The following is a 22,732-nucleotide window of genomic DNA, read 5'->3' on the forward strand; positions in this document are numbered from 1 at the left end:
TAAACTGCCAGAGTCAACTTTCACCAAAATAACATCATGCTTGGAGTTACATGGACACCTTATGACTGAAAGGAGTATTGGATGAGTATTTGGATGCCGATTCAATGATGGCCTCATACACAGGAAGGATCTCGTGTCATGATTTATTTTTCATAAATGGCCTTATAATGAAATTGAGTTCGGAGCCCTCCCAGAGAGTCCGTTTCTAAACATGCGCTGGACGCCTCCAATACACAAAAACGTTGCCGTCATTATCCCAGTGGGGCTATAAGTGTACTGGGGTTTTGTTAGCTCCAATAGACAATTTACCATCCAGTCTGCCTAATGAATCACCGTGTGCAGCGCAGAAGAAAAGCGTCGCTTATCACCCTATGATGAAGTGCAAACAGGCCATCATCGACTCTCGTTGCTGGTGGGGGGAGAGCTGCGTGAATCCCCACACCAGGATGGAAGTGGCTCCCACAGGCCACATAATGTGACACATGCATAAAAATAACACCTTGCGCTCGCACCTTGACCTGCACTTTTGGCACAAAACCGGTCAGATTTGACACTTTTTTACGTGACGCTATAAAGACACACAGTTTAGGGGCTTTTGGGGGCTGATCAGTTGTTTATCTGTGGACAAAGTAGACCACAGAACAACTTAAATGAAAGAAAGTGAAGTACACCGGTGTTGTTGTCCCTCACTGGTTCTCAGAGTGTGGTCTGGAGATTTTAATGATAAGAGCAAACAACAAAATCTCACTGTAAATGCACTTTTCCTCTAGATTATATTGTAACAAACCTACTCTTAGATGAGCTTAAACAGGACAACGTGTGCGATAAGCTTGGCAACATTATCATCATTACTGATTATTATTATTATCAAAATTCCCCAATCAATCATTCAGTTATTCCAAACATCTTGGTCATATAATAAGCCTGACCTTCACTGATATAAATCAGCCCATGAGCACCACTACAGTAATGTAAACTTGAACCGCAGAGCGTTTGCTCTGGCCCCCGAGGGACCCCTATAAGAGTAACCGAACTGTTGCTCAACTGCTTTGTTTTGTTTGATGGGAAATTTTCCCAGATCTAAATAGGCCCTAATAAATTTCACTCCTTATTGATGTTGTGAACACACTGGCCACAGTTAGTTTTAAAAGATTTGATGGTAAATAGCTTCTGGCACCTCTGTTCATGAGAGAGGCCTGCAAATTAAACAAGTCATAATAAATGGGATTTTAAGTAGACTGGTCCAGGTATAGGCTTCGAGGCAAGCCAAAAGAAACAGTTCAAGGTCTGAAAGAGGACAGAGGTTTGTAGAGGGCCAGGACAAATTGAAACGGGTTGCCTCAAGGTATTCCAACTATTTTCATTTGTTTCTGTTAAGTCACTTAGGTCTCAGCTCCAAACACACTTGAAAAAATAGACGGTTCAGCCAGCCACTGCAGACCCTCACACACATTCCTGACTTACTGTACACGATCTGTAGATTCACACTTTGTCTCCACAGGAGCTGTGACGTACTACTGTTTCACTCCACTCTACTTCAAGGGTGTCATCTGACTAAAGTGTGGCATCCTGAGCAGATTCTTTAGGTTTTATCACTGCAACCGAGTGTGAAAATCAGAGTAGAATTGTCATAATTCTACATAGAGGCCATATGACAAACAAACAAGCAAGCCAATGAATAGGTATAGAAGCAGAAATGACCACACTACCACCACCCACAACAATAGCATGATAATAATAGACTTTTATTTGCTCTAGATTATTAAAATGATGAAATAAAACAAAACCACAACCTCACTGAGACAAGCACAATTGATTGGAAAACAAAACAATAAAGATATAAAAAGTCACTTCAGAATATGCCAATTTATGTCCTTATAAGTTTAGTTTAGTCTCCAGAGATGTAACCAGTGTTTTGTACTTTTATGGTAAATGCATTATATGCAACTCAGCTTATATTTAAATGTATAATAAAAACATTAGGCTAATTTCTAGTAGGAAACCATATCTTTTTAACATAAGCAGAGCATTCAGGGCTAGGGTCTCTCTTTCACCCCCAAAAATAATATATGTCCCTTCACTTTGTCTGTAAGAATTTATTTGGTAAAAAAAAAAATAAAACAACAACAACAACAAAAAAAACAGTGGAAAGTTTGGATAGAAAATGTATCAGACGCAGGCTCGTTTCCATACCTTAAGCGTAAGTGAATTGATAGGGGCGTCAATTTCCCTTTCCATCACCCACCCCCACCCATCACCCATCACCCATCCCTCCCATCACCCCCCCCCCTCCCCTCCCCTCCCCTCCCAGCCGGTGGCTGCCTCAAGCTGTCAGGGAAGGAGGCTATAAAACAGAAAGGGACGGGGCTCTGTGGAGGCTGCTGGTACTGAGGAAAGACACACAGCACAGTTGACCAGAAAACCTCTGTCTGACTGAAACTCGGATGATTTAAAACAGAGGACCTTCAGCTGATGACCACGGACACTTGGATATAAAGAGGGAACTTTACGTTTGTTAGGGGACGTAATTAGTGGTTTCAAGCCGACAGTGGCTTCATAAACTGTTCGACAACGGAGGTTTGAGGGAAACATTTCGTGGAGAGAAAGAGACTGACGTTTGGGATGCTGGTTCCGCGCGCGCTCCGCTCCGTGCTGTGCGTACTGAGCTGCGCGTGGCTGCACACCGGAGCGGCCTCGCGGCTCAAGTCTCCCGCTCTGCCCATCCAGTCAGAGAGAGAGCCGCTGCCCTCCAAAGGCTTGTCAGGTAAGAAAACCTACATGTTATCATAACTTTGTTTTTTGTCTTAAGTTTTTATTTATCTATGGTGCAATTGTGTCTGGTAGGCAACAGAAGGAGGAAGAGAGTAGCGAAACTCCCTTCAAAATGTGTAAATTTTAATGTGACGAGTCACCGGCACGTTGGGTCTCTATGACTGCAGAGTAAAAAGCTACATTTTCTACGAAGAGGAGCTAGTCGTCAATTCGGTTTACGCAACAAACAGCATTTAACGGTTATAATAGCAATAATGTCATGCATCAGAAGTCTCTGATATTTTCGACCCATCACACATAGAGGGGGGCAGCAGCGAGCACAAGTAGGTTTACGTTGACTAATTTAAAGTCCTGATTTTGTCTAAATTGATGCTGTGTTTTGCATCACAATTATGCCGAATTGCAGTGAGCATACTGGCATTGTTACCAGTCGAAGTGTAAGTATAAAATGTATTTGTTTTATGCAGAAAAACAGTGAAAATTTAAATTATCAGATTTTCTCACGAAGTTTGGTGTGTTGTTCTGCAGGCGGGTACCGGTGCCAGGTGAGTGACCTGAGTTCATCAGCCTGTAAGCTGCAGCCTGCAACTTTTAAAACGTATCTAGAGTTAGGTTCAGTGGTCTTAACTTTTCCCGCTTTACCACCATGCAAGCAAAATTTTGTCAATTCCAATGTTTCCTTAAGTAGTTAATGTTCCTCTAAACTCGAGCTGCTTCATGTGTAAACTAGCGGCGACTATCTGAGTCATAACCGCAATGAATGCCATTTGATTCATGTGTAAAAGCCCCTACGTACAAAGCTCACTGCGGTTTTTATAAGGTAACTGCTCTGGAGTTCAAAACTGTGGGAACTCCACAGCGCCGTTAACGTGTAATTCAACGTTGGAAACTGTAATCAATCGACTTTCCATTACAAGCATTGGCTCCTCTGAGATGATTTATTTCAGATGAAACAGAAGTGGCAGGCAAAGCGAGCGGCTCACAGTTTGGCTCTCTTTAACTGGACTGGACTGTTTAAAGTGTGTAGTCACTGTAATGAAAGAATAATATGAACCAGGTTGGTAGCAGCGAGAAAGGCAAGGCATCAGCGGTGAAGTTGGCGAAGGGTAACATCACGTTTAGTGTGTGTGTGTGTGTGTGTGCGTGTGTGTGTGTGTGTGTCTTTGTGTGTGTGTGCGTGCGTGTGCGTGTGTGTGCGTGTGTGTACACTCAGACAAGGGCGCTCGCCACGAACACTGCATACAGGCACTTATCCTAACCAAAGATCACTATAATATTCCTGTAGTAACTCAGCGTGACTAACACTCAATTATGATTTTAGTATAGTAATAATAACACTAAAAGCTATTGTTATCTCCTGTAACGTCAATATACAGTGCAGTCACTATATATTAGAAAAGTGATATTCATTGTTTTGGCTCTACTCCAGCACACTGGATTTCACATGAAACCATAACACACTGACATTTAGCTTTAACAGTGTTCGAGGGTGTTTACATCCACATTGGCTGAGCGGGATTGTCTACAAAGGTCTGTAATTTCTACAGAGTTCAAATGGTGTGGATGTGAACCCTCAAATTAAAGCACAAAATCAGCACTTAAACACCATAGTCATTGTTTCTTTTCAAATCCAGTGTGTAGAAGCACAGAGCCAAAAAAAACTGCCCTACCATGTATGGCTTGCACTGATATAATCCTTTTAATATACATCATGTCTAGTGTGTTTTTGTGTGAGCTTATAATAAATAGTACTTTATACTATTTTAATATCCAATTGCTTGCTTTCATGTAGGATTTATAGTATGTCTTCAAAATTTGTTTAATGGCTTCTGAAAATCTTTTGGAATAAGGCTTGGCTTATATCTTGTACATTTCTGGGAACCTCTGATAATCTTTCAGTGGAAAATTGAATGTCTCCCATGCCTGTGCATGGATCATTTAAATGAGAGAGGATGCAAGGTTGAGTCCCAAAACTCATGAGGCATCCAGGAAGTTTCGGTCGCCTCCAACATGCCTGGGCAGTGAGCTGTGCAAGATTTATTTGTTGTTGAATATGGAAATGGGTACAATGCTTCACTCTGCATAGTTTTTCATCCTGCGGTCTGACACTTAATGACAGTTATTTCTTGCTCTACAATATCAGGAACTTTATGTAAGGCAGAGTTCAGCTCACATCTTTAAATGTGATCATTAAAGCAAGCTGCAGCTAAATTCTAGCATAATTAAAAAGGACAAACCTCATATGTAGTCATATAATTCCACTTAGTGTCTAATCAAGACAGCCTCTGGTTTGGAAAGAGCCAAAGAATTGTGATCATAATCATCCAATGTTTGACCCTGAAGACAGCCATGTGTAATCAGCAGTGTTTGTATTACAGGATGCTCATTCGGAGGTCGATTCTATTCTCTGGAGGACACATGGCACCCAGACCTTGGGGAGCCCTTTGGCGTCATGCATTGTGTCCAGTGCCTCTGCGAACCTGTAAGTTTTTTCTCAGTCTCTGTATATATCAATCTCACTTAACGACAAGCTCCAGGTGAATTTGTAATCAATTCTTGCCCTAGATATAACCTGATATATCTATTTCTCTGGTGTTGTGCAGCAAAAGAGTCGTCGCGGCAAGGTGTTTGGGAAAGTAAACTGTAAGAACATTAAGCAGGACTGTCCGGACCCTGACTGTGATGATCCCGTCCTGCTGCCAGGGCACTGCTGTAAAACCTGCCCTAAAGGTAATCAACCACTGACCCACGCTTACTTCCTGCAGCTCGAAGGTGTTTGCTAAAATGTCTGTTTAAATTACTGCAAAAACCTTATGGGAGAAAAACAAAAAAAGTGTTGCACTCAGTTGTCGATCCCTCCTTTGTCACAGTAATGGCCTCTTATTCACATGTTTATTCTTTGTTTTAAACATACCTCTCTCTCTTTTTCTTCCCCCTCCCTGTCTGTCTTCGTCTTTCCCAATTGCTCTCCTGGGTCTTTAGCTTTTTTCTTTTCCTCCTGTCAACTGGTTAGTCTTAAAACAGCTGTTGGACACAATGAACAGGTCAATTGATTTTCCATTCAGCTGGCTCAAATAGACATTTTCTCTAACCAGCCACAACCGAAAGTACCACCCATCTATTTAGCCTCATTCACACATTGCCACTTACCTTGTCCACACACTGCTGCACATACAATTCCCTCTATTAGAGAATTAGAGCTCCCCTGCACACGCTCACACACTCACGTGCACACACACACACACACACACACACACACACACACACATACACACACAGGGTGGGTCCTCATGCTGCGCTGTTATTCAGCAGATTTGGGTGTTTTTCTACGCTATGTGTCTGGTAATGGAATGGAAAGTAAAGGTAAAGCACTGTGGCCTCCATCACTAGGACAACACTGTGCTGTGTGTGTGTGTGTGTGTGTCAAGAACTGGACAGTGTGAGGGCTGTGTATGTGTATGTATGTGTGTGTTGTGGTCAAGTTTTAGGGAAAAGGTTGAGTGTGTTTGTCTTAGCTTTGGCACCGACACTGCTGGTATGTTTGTGTAAGTGATGGAAAATGGTGTGTGTGTTTGTGTGTTTATATATGTGTGTGTAATGACTGGTGCACCTGAGGATACAGTATTGCTAAGTGGGGAGAAGTGAGAGTGACACTACCCAGAAGCCCTCGTGCGTGCCCAGTGGAGCAGAGGAGTGAGGGAGTGAGAAAGGAATGATGAGATTTGAGATTTGTGGGTGGTGTGTGTGTGTGTGTGTGTGTGTGTGTGTGTGTGTGTGTGTGTGTGTGTGTGTGTGTGTGTGAATCAGACACCAAGAAAGAAAGCAGACAATCCAGCCGAGCTCCTCATATAAGCCGGGGAGAAGTAAAGTTTGGTTGACTTAGAACCATTGTGTGGTTTTCTTTCTCGAGTTCATGTCAGTGTATCTGGATTTGGCTGAAAGTGCAGCGCTGTGTGTGTCACTGTGTATTTGTGTGTGTGTGTGTGTGTGTGTGTGTGTGTGTGTAAAGCAGTGAGGTCTACTCATTACATCAGGACGCACAGCAGTTTGTGTGGAACAGCGGGTCATTGTTGGGATCGCACGCCAGTGTCACTCCCAATTCTCCTTAAGCTCCTCAGCTGCAAGAGACTACCCTGGTTAGTTACTGCTGGCTTAGAGAGAGAAGAGAGACTTCAGCCTTCAGTGCTGTACTGAAATTGGTGTTCTCTCCTGCTAGAGTTCCTTCTTCCAGTGTCTGGCCTTCCTAATGTCATTTTGACCTGTTTGTCACACTCCCTCTCTGACTGGGCTGCTCATGTGCGCACATTTCACACTATCTATCCATACTCCAAACATAATCAAGGGGAAAAGAAAGACAGACAATGCTTCAGTCTCATCTGCGCACCAGACTTTGGAGAGCTATGTAGCAGAATGTGTTTTGAAAAGTTTGGGTTCACTTGGTTTATCTTTCCAGACACCGAAACAGTCTCAAAGTCAGGCACTAAAACTCTTTATTGGAAACCAGAAAACCACTACTGCTAATAGGGTTCCTACCAGAAAACTATAAAAACGACAAAATAGGATAACTGCAGCTATCTCTCTTTAATTAACTGTAAAAAAAAATCTTTCCACAGGTGATGATGACAAGAAACAGACAGACTCTGTGCTGGACAGCTTTGAGTATTTCCATGAGAAGGGCAAAGGGAAGGAGGATGACCTCCACAAATCTTACAATGATCGATCCTACCTGAGTTCTGAGGACATGGGCCCCGGAGAGAGCCGCACTGGTGAGTATGAGCACTGACAGTCAGACACACAGACCATCAACACACACATATTAAGATAGTGTGTTAAAGAGTATAACATAACTCAGTGGGAAAAATGACATAATTTATTGGGTCTAAATACAACTGCAAGAATAACTCCAAGGTTTCGCAGTCATGCAACACTTGTACACATGCAATTACGCACACACACACGCACACACACAGTACGAATGATCAGTACGTATGAACAAGCCTGCTAAACATGTCTTAATATAGTAAGTACCTATCTAACCATCTCTCCTGATTTTTCCTACAGACTTTGTGGCAGTGTTGACAGGAGTGATGGACTCATGGCTGCCCACCTCCAGTGGTGTTGCCAGAGCTCGTTTCTCTCTGAGCAGAACCAGCCTGGCCTTCTCCATCACATACCAAAGGTAAAACATTTTTGTGGCATTGTAGTTTCCAAAGGTGGCACTCTTCTCTTCAGAATTTCAAATCAACAATTTGTCTATTATTTGAACCACAATTTTGTTGTGTCAGTCAGCATAAAGAGGCAGCAAATGTATATGAAAACACTGTTATTAATCAAATTATATTAATCAAATTTCTGTCCCTTTTTTTAAATTTACCTCCCTCTTTCCTGTTTCCAGAATGAGCCGTCCCAGTAAAATAGTCTTCCTGGATTCAGATGGCACGACTGCTTTTGAATACAGAGTCCCCAAGGGACAGTCAGACATGGTAAGGCACCACACAAATAGAGAAACATCACCTCTTGCTTCTGTTAGTGCTCTTTTTTATTATGTGTGCATGGGTGTCTGCGTGTTTCCTGAAAGAGAGATGAATGATGAATCACCATGATGAATGCTCTGACTCCATGACTCTGTGCTCAAACTCTGACTTCTTTTCCCATAACTCACTCTGCAATAATAAACAGCAGCACACACACACATACAGTGACACTGGCTTTCTGCTTCAATGCTTCTTTCTAAACATTACAAGCTCAGTCTGATTGCAGCAAACATCAACAATCACTCACTCACTCACTCACTCACTCACTCACTCACTCACTCACTCACTCACTCACTCACACTAAAGGTAACATCAGGGCAAACAGCTATCAGGTCAGAAGTGTAGAACACTGAGTTTTAATAAAAAGGCAGATATCCTGATAAATCAGTAAACCAATATGTCAGTGTAACAGTAGTACCCATGCATGCATGTCCACACACTCCCTAAGGTCTGACTTTATCACTACACATCATTTCCTGCCAAAACACACATCTCCTCATTCCATTTCAGGCCAAACACTCTGCTCAGCGAGGCAGGAGCCCCCTAAATACAGGTCCCAGAAATTGGCCTATTATTATTTTTAGATAAATGTCAGTGTCAAGCACCAGAGGACCTTAGAGAAAACACTCTAGCACAAAAAAGGAACACAGGGGGATGAGGGAGTTTGCTGGAGCAAAACTTTTGGAAAGAGAGAATTTTTCACATGTTACATCACTGCTTAGCAGGGGGACAGAGAGTATCGCTAATTAAAACGGAGATTACCCCTGAACTCTGAGTTATGAGGTGCCGGCACACTGCCACATATCTTCCCTCCTCTCTCAGGGAGAAATAGGAGTTTTATGTTGAAGGTTTGCAGCCTGGGGTTGAGTGTACAATCACATGGTTTGATGTATTCAACAGATGTGCATGTGTTGTGTGTATCTGTTTGGATGTGTTTTTGTGTGTTTGCCTAAATGTGCAAGAGAAGTATGAAAATGTTTGAAAATCATAGCTCAACTATGGTTTGTTGTCCACACAGTTTTCACTGCAACCATACTACAGCTTACCTGCCTGTGTGTTTGTTTGTGTGTGTATAGATCTGTGGAGTATGGAAGAACCTAGCTAAGCCTCTCCTGCAACAGCTGCAGTCGGAGCAGATGCGCATCAGCATGACCACATCGACAAGCAGACAAGAAGAAGTAGAAGGGAAGATCATCAAACACAGGGCTCTGTTTGCTGGTGCGTGTTTGTGGGATATTATTGCATATTATACCATATGTGTATAAATGTGTTGTTTCTATTTGTGCATTATTTTTTTATGTAATCTTTCCTTTAGACATGTTTATGCGTTTGTCTTTGTGTTGCAGTATACAATAAACTCAATATTTACAAAGCAGGGGAGTTGTATATCTTCTCATGTAATCTTAAAAAGCCTTGCATGGATTAATGTAGCTAAAATGTGTGTTTGTTTATAGAGAAGTATTTGCACAGGCCTGTAAGAGAATACAGATACTCAGTACGATAATGTGTTTTATGTACAGAGACATTCAGTTCAACGCTGACATCGGAGGAGGAGAATTCAGGCATGGGAGGCATCGCCATGTTGACGCTGAGTGACACAGAGAACAACCTCCACTTTATACTTATCCTTCAAGGCCTCATCAAACACAAAGACAAAGGTGAGAGGGGGGAGACAAAGGGGGAGAGGGGGGTTTGGATGAGCAGAAAAAAGAAAGAAATATGTTTTGGGATGACAGGAAGTTAATCCTTTCTGGAAAAATAAAGGCTAAACAAAGCCACTCTGACTCCAATCATCCTCTGGGATCTCTTGCCATTTTAGACCGTTGCTTTTAGGTGCTAAAACCTTCTTAAATCTGGGGATCAATGTTGAAGTGGTGGCATTAATAACAGACATTAATGAGAAAACTTTCCCTCATTCCTCAGAGCCTCTTCTGGTGCCTATCCGGGTCCAGCTGATGTATCGCCATCACATCCTGAGAGAGATCCGAGCCAACATCACCTCTCATGTGAGTAAAAACACATGTTAACAAGGGTATATCTTGTGACTGACATGGGCTTTTCAAAGTGAACACCGAAAGCTGTTGGTTGCCATATTTTATATTTTTATATTTCCTGTATTGCCCAGACATGTTTTGGAAAAGCTGAAAGAGCGAATTACGCTGTGTGGCATTGGAATTAATCATGCAAACTGCGTTATTCATCATACTGGTGGTTGCTGACTAATTTTGAGTAACAGTGTAATATCAGAAGCTATCAAAGATGCGAGAAAGGGGAAAGAGTTGGGAAAAAGTGTTATCAGGGACAGACTAAGAATTAAGGAGCGAGTGTGGGAGGAGGAGTAGAGTTGTTGTCGGTTAGGAACATATGACACAGCAACACACTCACACTCCTGGTCCCCCCCACCCCTCCCGCCTCCTCCTCCTCCTCCTCCTGCTCTCGGAGACGGATGTGGTTCAGTCACCACATCCTAGCACTGTTGTCGCCACCGCTCTGATCTCAGCTAACTAACCCGAGACGTGACAAGAAAAATGGATGGAGAGGAATAAGAGACAGGAGAAAGTGTGTGTGTGTGTGTGTGTGTGTGAGACAGAGAGAGATAGAAGAGTTTTTGCAGGAGACAGATGTGAGCGAGGGATGAGAGACAGAATAAAGAGGGAGGGAGGAAGAGAGGATGGACTGCATACACACTCCTCACACATGTCAGTGGTTAGTGGTCTGTGGGCTGAGATGGATAGAGGGAGGGAAAGAGGGAGGAGGAGTGATGAAAGGCGGGTCTGTTTTTAATTCTGCCAGGAATTGCGTGAAGGGCCGATGCGCCTCTTTTGAGCCTGGAGGTGAGAGAGAACGTCCGTGAAAAATATGTGAAACGTTCAGCTACAGCCACATGACCCCTCAAAGTGTCCTTGAGCTAGACGCTGAAACCCAAAGTGCTGACTCATTTTTTTTTTGTCAAGCCGAATAACAGAGGCATGTAAACAACATATTGCACATATTATGAAGTTTAAGAATACGAGTTCCTTAATTTCTTTGTCCCCAAACTTGCGTAGATAAGCAAACACGTTTCATTTTTGAATATTTTTAAATGTGTGAAAGCATTTTCTGAGTGACTAGCAATCCAGACAGTGTTATTGATTTACACAAGACTCCAATACATCATTTTCGCACCTTACTTCCCTCTCATTATTCTCTTCATTCATTTTCACAAATTTAAGTCGCCTTCCCTCTGACCAGCCCCTTCTCCGTTCCAACTCTGTTTTGGCTCCTCACTGTGTGGATTTATGGTACATGTATATTTATACTGAACTGAGGCCCTGAGGTCATAAAAGTAACATTTCTTCAACGCGCTCGTACATCTGTCCTATTAATCCAACATTTCTCAACGTCCTCAGCAATCCCTCGTCCTCCTGGAGTCTAGTCTGTCTGCTTAAAATTAAACCTCGCTCAGTATGAAACGTGTTAAGGCAATGCAAGCCATATTTTTTCGCCCCGGGGTTTTAAGTGTGTACTTGTGAGTGGGGGTGATTTTAAAGCATGTGTTTTTATGTAACACCACTTTTTGTGTCCGTAATGTTTTATAACTTTGCGATGCCTTTGTGATTGCTGAATTAATCTTATCATAAAGAGATTTTACTGTCCTCCATCCTGTTCGGCCCTTTGTGCTCTGGTTGTTTTTATTTAGTATAAACCAAAGTTCATTTTAGTTGGAAAGAAAACACTACTTTTGTCTGTCTTCTAAATAAGTTGGGGTTTAGTTACTTTGGTAACATGTCAGTGTTGTAACAAAACCACATCAACAAGATCTTAATGGCATAATGTGACATTTTCGTCTCTGGTATTGAATAGACGCTTGTTTACAATGAGAGAAGGATTCTTACTCACCCATTTGTGGACCCAGATAAACCAGCATCTCAGCCTCAAGCTAACTATCTCAATCTGTGCAGGATCCAGACTTTGCAGAGGTGCTGACAGACTTGAACAGCCGCGAACTCTTCTGGTTATCTCGTGGTCAGCTGGAGATCGCCGTAGCAACCGAGGGTCAAGATCCCCAGCAAATCTCTGGCTTCATTACTGGCAGAAAATCCTGTGACAGTAAGTTTCCCCGTCACAATCAAACACCTTTACACAGGTGAAATTAAATCATCTTTTCTTCTACATGTCTCTTCTCCACATTATTCCAGCGAGTTGGTACCATACACTGTAAAGACAACAAATACTGAGGTTGCTAAGAATGTGTTTTGCGTTGTAGTTCGTTTGTGCTAGTCCATCTGTGGCTGTTTTTGTCATTCTCCTCTATAAATACTTGTTCTCCCTCTTTTTCTCTCCATCCTTTCAAGTCTTATCGCTAGGGGAAAACCATGTTTATAGACGTTCTGTTTAAATTGGTGGCCCACCAAGACTGTGTATGCTTGTCTCTGTGTGTTTGTGTGTGTGAGAAAGAGAAAGAGGTTTCAGGAATGTTGTGGACAGCCCAATTGTCTGAAACCGTTAAAGCACACACATGGTCTTTTCATGAGACACATACTTGAACATGAACATTGAACATCAAGGTGTCCAACACGCTTTGAATGGCGCATTGTCTTAATGCGCACACACACACGCAAGCACAAACAGACACAAATATATATAAAGTTGTTTTTCTTTTAGTCCAAGTTTTACACACACACACACACACACACACACACTCTCAGACCGACACACACTGGCGCTGCCAAGGTCACAGTCTGCTGGACCTGACTCTCCATGCCGGTGTTCCAGTGCTGTGATTAACAGCTTGACGTTATGTGTGAAGAATTCAAACCCAACACACTCCTTTCCCTCTCTTTCCTCCTTCTCTTTCCCGCTTTCTCTCATTCACAGTCTCTCCCTTCATGTCTCCATCCTGTCATCTGCAACCTCTCTTGTGTCTCTTTGGCGTCGTTCCTCCTCCTGTCTTCTACCATTATTTCTGTCTCTGTGTCATTCTCAAATTGTTCTCTGCGCTTTTCTCATCTTTCTCTGTTACTCATTCCCTCCTGTCCTCTCAGTTCCTCAGCTCGATCTTTTTAAGCCTGCTGCATTCAGCAAGGGTTACCTCATTCTAAGGCTTAACCTTGGGTGGGTTTCTGTGTGTGTGTGTGTGTGTGTGTGTGTGTGTGTGTGTGTGTGTGTGCCAGACAGTACAACAATATGTATGTTCTTGGCCCAAGGTCTCACAGACAATTACACAAGCAGACACGCCTCCTGATTAGTGGTCCAATTGAGTCTGTCCCCTAAATGACTGTTTCTCGGTGAAGGGATGGTGTGGCTTGGATGTGTGTGTGGTTGCAGGACGTGAGGGAATGCGATGTGCCCCCTTCTTTCCCCTCCTTCAACTTACTAGCAAATTTAAACATGACAGAAATCATTGCCTCATCTCGCATGCTGTCAGGCTCTACTATGGTTTAAGGGAGGGAAACTCCGAGGGGAAAAGTGATGGTCTCAGATAAGTAATGTGTGCAGGAATGTGCTCTAAAGTCGATTTTTGATATTAATCTGTCTCTGTCTGGCTCAGCCATCCAGAGTGTGATGTCCAGCGGTGATGCATTGACTCCGGGGAAGACAGGAGGTGTTGGCTCCGCTATCTTCAACCTCCATGATAACGGCACACTGGACTACCAGGTATCTGCATTATTCTTTTCAATGCAGTTATTTGATTATATGTCACTTCAACCTGATGGTGGAGTATATTACTATAAATAATTTACATCACACAACTAACCATTACTACTATTACTACTTCATTGTTATATCTCATGAAGGAAGGGAGTACTTAAAATGTTACTTTAAATGAATTTGATAGTCTTTTCAATAAAAATCACAGCAATAAAACAGGAGAGAGAACATAAAAATCATCACCAACAATCAACCACTTCCTCCCCTTCCTTCAGGTTCAGGTTGCAGGTCTCACCAGCGATGTGGTCGGCCTCACAATTGAGCTGAAGCCACGGCGGCGTAACAAGCGCTCGATACTGTACGACCTAACGCCGGAGTACAACAAGGGCACAGGCCAGGCGTCGGGCAGCTGGAGTCGTCTGGAGGCCCGACACATCCACATGCTGCTGCAGAATGAACTCTTCATCAATGTGGCCACGGCTCACAACCAGGAGGGGGAGCTGAGGGGGCAGATCAAGGCCCTGCCCTACAGCGGCCTGGAGGCACCCAGACATGGTATGGAGTTTCTGAAATATGTGGAATTTAACAAATGTATTGCTTTCTAAATGTACTGTAGATATCTATATAAGTCTTTGGAAGACTCTAACTTAGCTCAGAAATGTCATGGAGCTTTAGCATTAGTGCTACATTTTCAAGGTTAAATTTTAAATCCATACATATATCTCATCTAACCATTTTCTTCATCCTCCAGAGTTGCCCATCCCTCTGGCTGGCCACTTTGTGTACCCACCAGTAAGAACTGGTGCTTCTGGCCACGCCTGGGTGTCAGTGGACAAGCAGTGTCACCTTCATTATGAGATCATCGTGGCGGGCCTCAGCAAGACTGACGACCTCACCGTGAACGCCCACCTCCATGGGCTGGCTGAGATCGGAGAGCTAGAAGACAGCACCACCACTCACAAGAGGCTGCTGACCGGCTTCTATGGCTCACAGGTACATCAGTGTACACACACATAGAAATAAATGCAACTATGTGCACACATGCCCACAAACACACCGAATGTACACTCAAACGGAAACACACTCATGTCCCCTTCTCTCTCCTCTCCTCCAGGCTCAGGGAGTGTTGAAGGACATCAGCGTTGAATTGCTTCAACACCTGGACCAAGGAACAGCATTCATCCAGGTCAGCACCAAGCTGAACCCCCGAGGAGAAATGCGTGGACGGGTATGTACAGATACTACAATGTGTCCTATACTTCTTGCTTTTTTGTTGTTTTGTTGTTTTTTAAAATGTATTATTAAATTTGAAGCAGTATCCCTGGTCAAACACTAGGCATGGGTTGGTCACCTAAAAAGTTTAATTCATCTGCATTTCAACAAAGGATTTTAATGTCCTAAAAGTTTTAGAATTCCTGGTGATTTTTATTTCTAAAGGTATTAAAGAAGCATTTAAATATGAATATCAGCAGTTTCAACACAGAAAAGGGGAATGGAATTTAAACCCATATCTACATCCATACGTGACATACAGCTCAGCCACAGCATGCAGTTACTTACCCACGCAGTTGGTTTAGTAAAACACAACTGTTTTACTATTGCATGACAACCATTTTACAACTATAGTGCTATAAACGCTAGCAGAGCAAGCTAGTCTCTGACAGCACCAAGCCATGACTCGGACCCTATGATTTGTGATGCTGAATACATGGACAGAGTGGTGGAATTTGATCATAAAATTGGTAAAACTGTAAAACATGGAATATTGTGGAATTTGCCAAAATGTGGATGCAATTTATAAAAATCAGGGTTTTTCCCTTCCATTATGAGTGTTTTTTTCACAGCGCTTAAGCTGAATGAACAGAAAAAACTATGCTGAGTCAGGTTTTGGTGTTATTTACGGGCACGCTGCTGCAGCTTCTGTCCTCTGTATATGTATCTGTGTTTCACCAAGGGGAGGGCAGGGCTCAGCTCCTCCTCCTCCACAAACACACAAACACACACACACGCGCACAAACACACACACACACACACACATACACACACACACACACAGCACGGCTAAGTCCTCCAAACAACTGAGGAATCAAACAGCTAAATTTAGAGCAGAGCAATATCCAAACGACTACTATGAGTCAGGAGAACAACTGTTCTGTATGTTTTGCCAAAATATGAATGTGAAGCTCAGATGTGAAGCACTTTAAAGGATGACATTTTTTTTTATGACTGTATTGAAGCACTTTCTTTGATAAAAACTAGTGCAATGTTGTTTTACATGACATTCATTGATATTAATTAAATTTTGAATATTCTCTTATTGAATTGTTGAAAGTATATTCATCCACCTCATGATTAGATACTCTTTCTGATGACAAAATGTGCTTAAATCGTAAAACACAGAATAAAAAAAAATTAAAACGGAAAACACAGAATTTGGGAAAAAATAAAACGAGATCTGGAAAAAATTCCGACGGATTTCACACAGTCCTACATAACACAGAGGGATTAGAGCATTTTGTGCTCAATCTTTGGCCTCTGTAAATTGATTCATTATAAGACAGGAACAGATTTTAGGGCATGAGCTAATATTCAAAACATTAAAATGAATATTAAATTGAGAAAGTGCTTTAGAATTTTAAAATTTTCTCACTTTGCACTTTCAAATCTCAGAAAATGTTTTTGAGATTTTAGGACCAAGCCAAGAAGTACCGCTCTACCATAAGAAAGGCAAAGCAGAAAAAGTGATTAGATTAAAGAGGAGCAGTGGAGTCCCCGGAGGCCTCCTTTAACCATCTGAGTGTTTATGTGTCTGTGTGATTGCTCACTTAGCGCTCACTAGCCCACACAAACACACTCTTTCACTGGCAGGTGCTGTCTGCTTGGAGAGACTTTGTTGAAAAGTAAAAGTTTTATTGGGTTTCAGAAACACATACACACACACACATGCACACACACACAAACTCAGACCACAGTTGCTCACAAACCTATTTGCAGCTCTGCAGGTGTAGTGGTTGATGAGCTCTTTTAGGCAGCCAGGTTATAACAAAAAAGGTGATGACTCACACATACACACACATGCACACGCACACACACACACACATACACACACACACACACATCAGTAGAGTCCAGCTGTTTTAATAGCAAACAGGGCCAACACATAAACAACCATCTGCTCAGGAGCACAGAAATGTTCCATTTAGGAACAATTAACAAGTCAGCTTGACACCAGCCTCAAATCAGGTGTGGCCAACAAATTACTAATGTACTCACTTCCCTCTTCTTTCTTTCTCTTGCTTCTTTCATCCCTCTCTCCCTTTTACCTCCATCTATCCCTTTCTTTCTTTCTTTCTGTCTTTCTTTCCTTCCTCTAGGTCCATGTGCCAAACAACTGTGAGTTTGGGACCAGGGGGGATGTGGAGGAGGCTGAGTTTGACGACCTTTTTGTGAAAGACCCCGAGGAGCTGAAGAAAGACCCCCATACCTGCTTCTTTGAGAACCAGCACCACGCTCACGGCTCCCGCTGGACGCCCAACTACGACAAGTGTTTCTCCTGCAGCTGCCAGGTAAAAACAACAAACACCAAGGCAGCAATGAAATGTGTCTGTTAAATGAATTTTTTGATGTTTTTGAAGAGAAACTAAGAAATACATTTGTAAGGAATTAATATTGTATTTTATCTTGTGTCACAAACTAAACTTACTCCTCTTCATCTCTCTCAGAAGCGAACTGTGATCTGTGATCCGGTAATCTGCCCGGTGCTGACCTGCTCCCGAACCATTCAGCCTGAGGACAAGTGCTGCCCGATATGTGATGGTGAGGTTTTTGTTTTAGTTGAGATATAATGTGTGTAATATTAGACTGTGAAACAGTGTTTTTATAGTAGTTATGCTGCTGCGAGTTCTTGGTTGTGAGCAGATTTTATCGTTTTGGGTGAAGTCCCAAAGTTCCTTACAGTAATCATAAAGTTGAAGACTAATCCTTTTTATGTCCCCATTTCCTTTTTCCTGTACAGAGAGGAAGGAGCCCAAGGACATGAACGCTCCAGAGAGGGTGGAAGAACATCCTGAAGGTAGGAACTAACACTCCTGTCTGACTTAGTTTCTTGCTCCCTCCCTCTCTTTGTTTGATTTGATTTGTCTCTAAAGAGTTCTTCTCTTTTTCCTTTTATCTCTCAATACAGTATCCCTTTCATTGAATTTCCACCTACTGTTAAAAAGTTAACTATAAATCATTTTCTTGCCAGTTGTCCTCAGTAACCTTTTCTATCCTCTTTCTGTCTCTCAGGTTGTTACTTTGAAGGAGACCAGAAGATGCATGCCCCAGGAACTACATGGCATCCCTTTGTACCTCCCTTTGGCTACATTAAATGTGCTGTCTGCACTTGTAAGGTAAATATACATCAATAAACCCACTCACATCTGGTTGGCTTTACTTTCCATTAGCCCTTAATGGATCATTTATCCTGTATTAGACTCAAAGAAATTGAGGCATAAATTTCTCATCAGTTCATTCTTGGAAAACGTTCAGACTTTTTAAATGGAAAAAACACTAAGTCAACTGTATTTGGTGCTGGGAAAAAGAAAGTAATTGTTGCTAACCTGCTGCTAATTCTACATTATGTCTTTAGGGGTCAACAGGCGAGGTACACTGTGAGAAGGTGACATGTCCGGTGCTGACCTGCAGTCATCCTGTAAGACGGAATCCCTCCGACTGCTGTAAGGAGTGTCCGGATGAGGAGAGGACCTCTGCAGGCCTGGAGCACAGCGACATGATGCAAGCAGATGGCCCGAGACACTGCAAATTTGGCAAGAACTATTACCAGAACAGTGACAACTGGCATCCCTGGGTACCGGTGGTAGGGGAGATGAAGTGCATCAACTGCTGGTGTGATGTAAGTATTGTGGGAGCCGAGAAATGTGACCCAAGTGGAAATATTGTCATTTCAGAATTTTTATTGACATATACGTATATCTGGTTGTCATAAAAATGACCCAAAGGTAGCAAAAAATTGATTCATTGAACTAAAGTTATGTTTTGGGAAAGAATACTGAAATATTTTCTTTTCATGAAAGCACAAAAATGATGAGTCACAGTTCATAACAAGTTCAAACTAAATTCTTTTAACATAACAAAATAAAATTGCTTTGATAACGATCTGAAGTCAGCACTTTAGCAAATATGCTCTACTTGTGCACAGAGCCTTTTTATCTCTGCTGCTCTAATTAGTTTTATATGAATAAAGGGTCAAATGGCTGTAATCTGAAAGGTTTGTATCAACAAACTCAAAGAGAATCATCACTCATCTCTGTTGTTCTCCCTAAGCTCTACAGAGCTTTTTAGCATCATTCAGTTCATTGTTTTGGTTTTATGTCCTGTAACTTTACTGTTTTGGTTCACTCTCACCAGTCTCATTAACATTGTTTCCAGATGCAAAAGGCAGCTTTTTTCAGCGTATAGTGTACAGTGGGTTTCACTGAACATAGTGGAGCATCTAGCCGCTAACTAGACAGTTATTTTCCTCAGCAGTTGGTGGAGACCAAAACAGAGCTAAAAGGAGAGCCAATGTTGGACTTACATTCACCAGATAGCCAGAAGAATGTTTCCAAATGCATAAATATGTAACTGTTTGCAAACACAGTCACCATATCGACTTGAATAGATGATTAATATAATAAAAACAAAAAAAGTCTAACAAAATCATAGTTGGTACCTCCTGTCATAGTGGAGGTAACCTTGTAATCTGCAGTTCAGATGCATGGCGTGTTGCTCCCTGTGTCATATTGTGATATGTCGTCTTGTCATATCTTCTCGTGTCTCTTTCACCTGTACCGCTACATTTTGCCTCATTTCACCAACCCTCCATCTTCCCCTATTATTTTCCACAGCATGGTGTGACCAAGTGTCAAAGGAAGCAATGTCCAGTACTGACTTGCACCAACATCACCCGCAGAGAGGGCTCCTGCTGTCCTGAATGCCTTGGTGAGCAATGAACACACACAAAATGCACCAGCAGGGGTTAGGCTGATAGGTCTGACCAGTCCTGTGCGATGGAGGTTCCTCACTGAATAGAAATATGTAATAATCTGTCAGATCTGCAATGAAATCTTTGTCATTAACTAGTGGAGTGCCTGTTTGGAATGGGCCGAATAGCTTGGCCTCCGGCTACTACTTCAACGCATAGAAAAATTAATACAGTTGATGTGAGGTGTCAATGGGGAACAACAACAAAATGAAAGAAACTAACATTCTATTATACACAGATTATATAAATAATAAGTACTCTAATAGTAATAGTAATGTTATTTTCTAATTTCAAGTAGCCTAAAATAAGGGCTGCATTTAAAAATAAAATAATGTGCATCCTAAAATAAAGTGGATCGATCATATTGGACCCTTAGATCGTTCATATTTTCTGTGTCTTCAGTTCGGATTTGAGTGAGTAGATTTTTGCAAGATTTGTGCTTTGTCTGTAGTGGCGCTGCACAATTGTCACGGTCTTAGAACATGTGAGACAAACAGGTTTTGAACTGCCCGTGAAAAGTATTTCCTTCGTTTTACACGACTACAGTCACTGTATGTTGGGCTCTGAGCTCTTCCAAAATGTGGGTGACCTACGCTCAACACTGTACCTGAACACCTCCTGTGTAAACACAATGGTTCACTCACTGCTGCTGATATGCGTAACGTGCTGCTCACGCTATGTTTGCTCAAAAGATTTGGGCTTTGTCTGTAGTGGCGCTGCACAATTGCCACAGTCTCAGAACATGTGAGACAAACTGGTTTTGAACTTCCTGTGGAAGTATTTGCTCCATTTTACACGCGTAACCACAGTCATTGTGTATTGGGCTCTGAGCACTTCCAAAACGCAGGTGACCTACGCTCAACAATGTATCTGAACACCTCCTGTGTAGTCACTCGCTGCTGCTGCTAATGATCTGCTAAATGTGCTGCTAACACAATGCTTTCTGTCTAGACATGGGTTAAGAGTGTCCATTCTTGACTAAAAGCAATGTTTTTGCTATCTACTTTTCTCTTTTTCAAGCACTTTTCTCTGACTCGTGTCACACCTTGTCTCTGGTTTCTCCCTGACATGCTGGAGTCAGTTGGCAGAGCTTTGAAGCTCCGCCCTGGCCCTGCACAGTGCAGAGTGGCTTGCTGGTCATTGGTTTATTCATAGTTTATTAATATTAAACATATTGCATGTCCAAATTGTACCAAATTTGACACCGCACTCCCTTGGGTTCCCAGCCATACATCTGCCAAGTGTGGAGTCGATTGGATGAATGGTTCAAGAGATATGTGTAAGGGAATACATACAGACAGACATACAGAGATTCCTTCCTTTAGTAGAGAGACAAATTAATTCAGTCAAACCTAAGGAGATTCAGTTTTGTGAACTTTGATCCTAAATGGATTTTTCTTTTATTCCCCATAGATTCCAAAGAGGAAGATGACCTAATGATGAAGGCTCCAGACAAAAGGCGAAGCTCGAGACACTGATCTACCCCACCTTTACCCAGTTAACCCTCCTCCTCCCAGATGGACCCAAACCCAGAGCTGCACATTGGGTCTTCTTCCCTCCCTCCCTCCCTCCCTCCCTCCTCACCTCACACCCACCCTGTCATCAGCTTCAGGATTGTAATGAACAGAGAAGAGCAGAGACGGATGAGTAATAAAATGCAAACAGAAAATATTTCCAAAGACTCGTTAAGTGACGGGATGAAGCAATGGAGAGGACTAACCAGACTTTACCAACCTGCTACCGTCTGCTTCTTGCCTTCCTTTTTTGCTGGAATTTCTTTTTGCTCTTTTTTTTATCTTCTCAATGGACAAAAGACATAGACGTAGATATAAAACACAGCTGTTCAGTGGGATTGTTTAGCTGTTGTTGTTGAAAGAGATTCAACTTGGTTTTAAGTGGCAAACGTTGGCAAGAGTTGTATTTCATTGACAGGGCTTCTTTTTGAAGTAAAGCCATAGCTACTGAATGGAGAAGTGAAGAAAGTGTTGCTTAAATATGTGTGAATGTGTATGTGTGTGTCTGGATGTGTGTATGTGTGTGTGTGTGTGAGATTTTTTTTAACCCGTAAAGATACAATTAATTAGCAATACACACGTAAATCACAGTAAACTTACTGGATGGCAAGGCAGGGTTCAAAAACTGTAAAAAAAAAACAAAAAAAAACAGTGAAAACCTGGAAAAGTGTCTCTTCATCCAGTCTGCTACATTCTTTTCTATTAAAAATATATTTCCACTCAACTGAACCAGTCAAAAAGTATCAATCATCTGCAGTAGGCATCAAGATCAGTGTTACTTCACTGGGAGAGAAGCTTGAAGTAGCTCAGCTGGTTGTTGTTTTAGTACAATACTAGCAAACACAAGCTTTGTCTTCACCTCCTGTTGATCTCATTGATCTCTGCTTTGGTTGTTCCTATTTCTGTTTTGAATTAAGTAATATTTTATGAATTTTTCTGTCATTGTTGTTGATGAATATGAAGCTGGTTTGTATTTTGTATTTATTGAATGGTGTGGAGACAAAATAAAAAAAGATGTTTGTTGGTAAAAGAGAGAATGCCTGTGGGTTTGTTTTGGATGCAGCTACTAACCAGCGTCCCCTAATAATCCCATCCCTCGCTCCCTTTTTTGCATTTATATCTTAGTTTTTCATCTCCAGTCCATGGGATTTTCCACTGTGTTGCTGTCTCTCTCTTTCCATTTGTGTTTCTCTTTCCGCTCACTTTTTCACATATGGAGCTGTGATTAGAGGGATGACGAGCCAGATTGACCTGAC

General features: G+C 42.1%; 1 protein-coding gene across 3 annotated transcripts; it reads left to right on the plus strand.

The window, feature by feature from the left end:
• The first annotated feature begins 2,350 nt into the window (after positions 1-2,350).
• chrd (chordin) lies at positions 2,351-22,469 on the plus strand. 3 transcript variants are annotated; one of them, XM_042415402.1, is made up of 21 exons: positions 2,351-2,764; positions 5,151-5,254; positions 5,376-5,502; positions 7,386-7,538; positions 7,834-7,951; positions 8,168-8,255; positions 9,383-9,524; positions 9,827-9,964; positions 10,230-10,312; positions 12,248-12,395; positions 13,837-13,943; positions 14,213-14,492; positions 14,689-14,930; positions 15,052-15,165; positions 17,312-17,503; positions 17,660-17,753; positions 17,953-18,009; positions 18,225-18,328; positions 18,568-18,831; positions 19,826-19,919; positions 21,376-22,469. In XM_042415402.1, the coding sequence occupies exons 1-21, from the start codon at positions 2,623-2,625 to the stop codon at positions 21,438-21,440; spliced, it is 2,856 nt and encodes a 951-aa protein (XP_042271336.1). In that variant the 5' UTR covers positions 2,351-2,622; the 3' UTR covers positions 21,441-22,469. The 3 variants fall into 3 exon arrangements, with proteins under 3 accessions (XP_042271336.1, XP_042271337.1, XP_042271338.1); XM_042415403.1 differs by lacking the exon at positions 2,351-2,764 and adding an exon at positions 2,960-3,095; XM_042415404.1 differs by lacking the exon at positions 2,351-2,764 and adding an exon at positions 3,106-3,209.
• Positions 22,470-22,732: the final 263 nt, after the last annotated feature.

Source organism: Thunnus maccoyii, chromosome 6, assembly GCF_910596095.1.
Source record: "Thunnus maccoyii chromosome 6, fThuMac1.1, whole genome shotgun sequence".
Lineage (NCBI taxonomy): Eukaryota > Metazoa > Chordata > Actinopteri > Scombriformes > Scombridae > Thunnus > Thunnus maccoyii.